This window comes from Ananas comosus, linkage group 18 (assembly GCF_001540865.1).
Source record: "Ananas comosus cultivar F153 linkage group 18, ASM154086v1, whole genome shotgun sequence".
NCBI classification, from domain to species: domain Eukaryota; kingdom Viridiplantae; phylum Streptophyta; class Magnoliopsida; order Poales; family Bromeliaceae; genus Ananas; species Ananas comosus.
In genome coordinates this window covers 7796073-7802072 of record NC_033638.1, presented here as the reverse complement: position 1 = coordinate 7802072, position 6000 = coordinate 7796073, and the positions used below count along the sequence as shown (strand labels likewise).

The following is a 6000-nucleotide window of genomic DNA, read 5'->3' as shown; positions in this document are numbered from 1 at the left end:
GTATGATGGAGAACAAACAATCACATACAAATCTTGAGTACACCATTGATCTTCAGATAGTCTGCATTATATGGGCTCTTCAATAACTTGTCGTAGACCATCCAAAAACTTGCGTTTGGCCAAATTGAACGGCCGATAGCTGGTCCAAACCTGACCCAGCTACCTTACAGCCTAGTCTGATCTGAACTCGACCTTAATTCAGTACCCTTCTCACCTTTTTCTGAAACATAAATGGACGGAAAGATAAGAATTAGAAATCAGAAACATGCCAACGAAACAATAACTGGAATCAATAGAAGCAATCAACTTACACTTGTGAAGAATCAATGCTGCACTTTGATGCAGATATCTCCAAGAATTTCATCAACCAAAGAGCCTAAAATCTCCCCCTCAATGTCGACACCAGTCTCAAATGCTTCTTTTTGAAAATCCACCCACTTACCCAACCGGGTGCTCATGTCTCTGTCCACAAGATCATCCACCATCCAATCCCCCATGCTCTTCCATTCCATAATCTCGCCGAAGATTTCTCTTTCGAGACCCTTTTTTGTTGCTACTATCCCTTTGCTCCATGCCTTATATCCTGCCTCGAAGTAGATGCCATGCGTTGATTCCAAGCATTCAATAACACAATCAAACCACAGCTTTCTGTTGGCTTTACTATCCATAATCTCTTTTCCGTTTGTAATTCTACTTCGCTTACTTTCCAACTTATCAAAGAGGAGAGGGTCCAAAGTTTCGCCAGCATTAAGGCGCATAAACAATGAACCAAGATCGTCCGATCCCAATTCTGTGTTGGATAGTATCTCCTTGATGTACTGAAGCTCAAATTTGGTTGTTTTAATTTCACTACTGGTAAGAGTATCTGGGATATCTGAGGTATCTTGGAAAGCAGAAGAAGCTGAATCGGATAAATCCAGTTCAGCTTCAGTTGATGATGCTTTGCTTGAGCAAGTAATATTCTGAGCTTGGACTGAGGAAGAGCATTTCTTCATCCCTTGCAATAGGAAAAGTAATAAATTTTAAGTAGATAAATCAGATAAAAGAAAAAAAAAAAGAAAAGAAGAGAGAAATAACCACGTGACTCACAGCTTACCATCACTGCTGCCTGAGCTCTCAAGTGAGAGGCAACTCTCAACTGAGAAGGTTGTGTCGAGTATAGAGAGGGGACTAAGATGGTGGTCGTCTTGTTCCTTACGAGCATCACAGCTACTGTTACAATCTCCCTGTTTTGTTACCCGAGAGACATTTAGAAGGAAGCGCAATCAGTTAAGTTCATCTGACATCTTTTTCAAAAAAATTATCTTTTACTTCCTTCAAATTAGAGTCCTCCAGAAGAAAAGAAGCAATAAAGATAAAATGAAAGTTTCAATATAGCAGTCCTAGGATAGCAAAATGCAAGTTACACCATCAAGAAAGCAATCCTTAGAACAAGTCTGTAAAAACTTAAACTAACGATTTGTCTCAAGAGGTTCAGATTATCAATTGATGAAAGCAATGAATATGATAATAACCCATGTGGCTGAATCAAATCAAAGGTCAAACAAACGGATTTATACAGTCAGTAAATGCCAATATTTATTAATTAAAATGGCAAATGAAGATTCAAAAAAAGAGAGCAATTTCATGTGTTGTAGTCGATATATATTGAATTCAAATTCAGTGTCATGCGGACATGTGGTCTTAGGATCTTGCTAATTATTCTAGATTCAAAAAATTTGGGGTTTTGGTCAGAAAAGTCTAACAACTAAGGAAAAATCTAAAGAATATAGGACTCAACAACATGAAACAGAGCAACACTACAGTCATTACAATGCACACTTGAGTAATCCACTGATTGTCAACTGGTCCATTATAATGATATGTATAAGAATCGAGTTATACACAATCATCCAATCTAGAAATTTGAACCATGTAGGCAACTGGGTGTCTTTACTATGCTTCCTCTTCATTCTGGACAAACTCCAAACTATGATAGAATTTAGAATCATGCCTAAATTTTGACAAGATTTTTGCCACAGATGCTTAGTCTCAGTCATTTTCTATCTAGGCAGTTAATGATCATAAGATGCATTTTCAAGATCCGTAGTTGAATTAAAATAAATTTACATGCTCCAGTGCAGGGAAGATTAACAGCCTTCTAAGAGCAGTTAAGAGCTAGATCACTGTCCTGAACCAAACAAGTTTAAATACAGATTCCATGAATGTGGCAATAGTTACAATCACAGATTTAAAGAAATATATCTTTGCGCAAATGATAAAAAATTTTGCAAAGCACAGCATACCTGTAAATTGTGGCTCATCCCGAAGACCTGACTATTCGCTGAGGAAAGGCAATAGTCAAATATACTATTTTTCTCTTTGGAAGGGCCAAATTCAAACTTCCCTTGTTCAGTCTTCACAAAATCAGAACTAGAAAATTGCGGTTCTCGTGAAGAAGAACCAAAGGGCGAAAAGCTCCCAGCCTTGCTGAAGTTATGTGATGACTCAGCAACAGATGAAAGTTCCTTCAACTTCTGTTCCAAGAGAAGGCTCAAGGCATCACCATTAATAACATCAAATCCCATCGACGATAAGCTTTTACCTTTTGTATCTATAGCATTTTGTTCAACATTAGAGGACAATCTGGATCCAGTTGATGGCTTAATCAACGGAGAGGTGAATGTAAAGGACACAACATCTGTAGAATGTCCATCATCCCTATTCCACTTTGTATACTCATCAATCATCACATTAGGTTGGATACGTTTTTCATTTCTACTAAATGAGTTCTCCACAAATGTACTCTTCTCACCACTAAAGCTCTTCGCAATCAACCTTTTCTTCTGAGGGAAGTCCTTATTAATTGATGAAGATCCCTCCCTTTCTGGGACAGTGGTCTCCACAACATCTTTCCTGTAACCAACTCTGGAATTCACGGAAACTTTATTTACATTCCTGTGCTTTCCAGAAGAGGCCTCTAGAGATGAAACTTTTCTCCCTTGCTGACTAGCAACGGACTTGTTCGCACCTAGCTTGTTTCTGTTTGGTGGGCAATTCTGTTTCTGATTGTTTTGCCTAAGGACACCGGAAGCGTTGCCGGCCAATTGCTTCTTTTGTTGCTTATTCTTTTGAATGTTGGGTTGGTTGCGACTAAGTTGGTTTAATCTACATTCTTCATGCTCCTTCTGAATTCCTCTATTCGTACCTGGTGTGCTTAAACTTAAACCTTCCCTTCTCTGGACATTAACCTTTGCTTGGACTGCTAAATTGATAGATTTTCCCTTACCCTTTGCATTTCCTACATTAATTTCATACGGATCAGGAGAGGGCCTGAATATGACAATGTCCTCTGGGCTATTCCAAGTCCTATTCAGTGGTTGGCCTCTAGAGAACCGGACATCGGTTGTATCAACAGGCGCTTTACTTAACTGTAACAGCCTAGACGTCCTCTGAGAGGCTATCATACTCTCCTTTGGATCGCAAACTTTTAAAGGAACCGAACATGACCCAAATGAAGAGGCTTTCCCCTTAGCACTACTAGCTTGGAGTCTCGGCTCGAGGATCTTTGCCGCTGCTTCCATTATTTGAGCAGCATTTTTGGCAGAGGAAAATCCGTGGTTTTTTATTGGTGATAACAACTTGTGATGAGTGATCGGTAGGGATTTCGCAGACCTAGGAGGTAGGATCTCTGTCTGAAACCTCTCTATTGGGCTGCTCGGCATCTTTTGAGCCCTCGACTCCACTGGCTTCCTAATATAACCTTCACCCCTCTTAATCAAATGATTGAATGGGTCATTTTTGCTGAATTCGGGGCTTCTTTTGAGGCTATGGCTGTCTCGAAGCAATCGTCGGTCGAAAAAGGGAGTGGAATAGGGTTCTGAAACATTCGATACAGGCATTGAATCTAAACCCATAAGCCTGGCGACTACTCCAGGTACTTTAGTCCCATTTCCATCCTCGTCGGTAACAGAAGATGCACAGCTGTAATCGCTACTTCCTTTGATGCTTGATACAGCGATGTTATCACCTTCGTCAACCTGGAAATAACAGTATAAGTGAACAGGACTGACTAATGGATACTATAATAAACTGTACTAATGTGACCCAAAAACAGTAACAGCCGCATGCCTATTTGGCCAGGGCACTCTCCTTGAATAGCAATTGAACAAAATCTCTAGCAGAGCCAAGCAGGCCCAAAAGTATAGTTGATGCCTAATTGGCACGGCTTTGGAGCCAAACTAAAAATCTAGATGCAGCATCTGAACCCAAAAGCACAAACGTCAGTTTGAAGCTTAAGCTTCTAGCATGTGAGAATCTGCTGACAGAATTTAAATACGAAAGGATTTAGCGCTTCCGCAAAAAGCTCCAATAGAACAACAGCACTTCTGAGGAGCTCCAGTAGACTGCAAACTTTGAAAACTCACCAAACAAAACCGAGTAGTCGGCAAATTGTCTTCACTTCTCTTTCCTTGTTTCGTGCCCTCTGAAAGATCAAACCATAGCATAAGGAAAAATGATAGAGCTAAACACAACCCCTCTTGATAAATCAACGTCAAACTTACACTAAAATAAAGGATCATAGTGAATAAAAATTACCAGGTGACACATTTGAGAACAGTTTCTTTCGAGATTTCCTGTTCCAATCAAACAAATGGAAGAATCCGCCGCTCTTCGAGCCTCCCTTTTCCGCTCCCATTCTCAGTCCACACTTCAGTACACTTCAGTCCCAGCCTATTTTACTTACACTGTCGTAATCTCCTCCACATTTGCAAAGAAAAGGTGCGACCCGTTTCAGAATCACCAAAAAGGCCCATAAAATCCCTACAAAGGCCACAAATTAATCATACCACAAGGAGCCTGATCCACTATCATACACCTAATATTTCTCCAATCTAGTACATATAATCAGAAAAACCAATGGAAAAATCCAACAATAATAGCATGGTATGCTAATCTAGCCAGAAAATTTTATAAAAAAGGGATTAACACCTAGTTCTAACTATAACAAAACATTAAACTTCATTTTTTTTTTTTTTATTTCCAAACCATTTCGCCTCAATCAACAAAACTACAAGCAAAAACAAGTACCATCTACTCCTTCGGCACGTCTCGTGCTACAAAACCCTAGAGTCCCAAAACTCTACTAACCGATTTCCCAAGGGGAGCCCCCTAAGCAAAGATTCACTAACCTCGAGAAAGGGAGAGGATCAACCAAAGTGCCCTAGGAGATCCAGGGTCCTTCTTCGCCCAACTCACTACGATCGGAGCTCGATCTAGGGTTAGGGTTTTGCGTCCGCGATTCGTGGGGGACGAGGAGAGAGAGAGGAGGAGGAGGAGGAGGAGTTCGAAACCATTAACGAGGAGAGAGAGAGAGAGAGCGAGAGAGAGTGGGGATTGGGGCATTTAATTGTTTACAGTTGCTGGAGCTATAAATCGAAAAAATGATTTTTTTTTTTGAAAAAAAAAAGAGAAAAACAACAAAAACCCAACGGCTCTTTTGGGCGAGGGAGGAGATCCATTTCAAATTCCGAACGGTTCAGTGCGGGATTTCTCGCATCAGACTTCCCGCATATAAATCTAATATGCGGGGACAAATCTGTCCGCTGGTGATCTTCACTGAACGGACATGAAGTGCCTCTACATAGAAAGCCGTATGGGAACGTTCGAGAATTAGCTTCGTCCGAGGAGGCGAGGGGATTAGTGAGGACTCAGATTCGCTGTTGGACCCGAACAGCGAGTTTCACCTATTTGCAACGTGGAAGCTTCCTATTGGCTACAAGTATAAAAACGCCAATCAATAATTTCCACGTGGCGGAATACTGTTCCATGCGTTCGTCCGAACTCACCACACCTACCTTTCTCGCGGACTCTAATTAAATTGGTTAATTACACCGGTAGTCCCTAATACTCGCATCAATTTTCACTTGAGTCCCGAATTTTTTATTTTTGCAATTGAGTCCCTAATCTCTTGATTTTATTACAATTATATCCCAACCGTTAAAAAAACTGTTAAATTAA

The 6000-nt window shown here is 40.4% G+C and overlaps 1 protein-coding gene across 1 annotated transcript; it reads right to left on the bottom strand.

Moving 5' to 3' along the window:
* LOC109723918 lies at positions 312-5369 on the bottom strand. Its single transcript, XM_020252429.1, has 6 exons — positions 5172-5369; positions 4579-4803; positions 4407-4465; positions 2286-4019; positions 1097-1226; positions 312-997 (listed from the first exon to the last, which is right to left on the bottom strand). The coding sequence occupies exons 2-6, from the start codon at positions 4676-4678 to the stop codon at positions 324-326; spliced, it is 2697 nt and encodes an 898-aa protein (XP_020108018.1). The 5' UTR covers positions 4679-4803; positions 5172-5369; the 3' UTR covers positions 312-323.

Coding starts and splice junctions, on each gene's coding strand:
- LOC109723918 (XM_020252429.1), bottom strand. CDS start 4,678: ATGGGAGCGGAAAAGGGAGGCTCGAAGAGCGGCGGATTCTTCCATTTG. Junction 4,466..4,578: donor GTTCTCAAATGTGTCACCTG/GTAATTTTTATT, acceptor TTGATCTTTCAG/AGGGCACGAAACAAGGAAAG. Junction 4,020..4,406: donor CGACTACTCGGTTTTGTTTG/GTGAGTTTTCAA, acceptor TGTTATTTCCAG/GTTGACGAAGGTGATAACAT.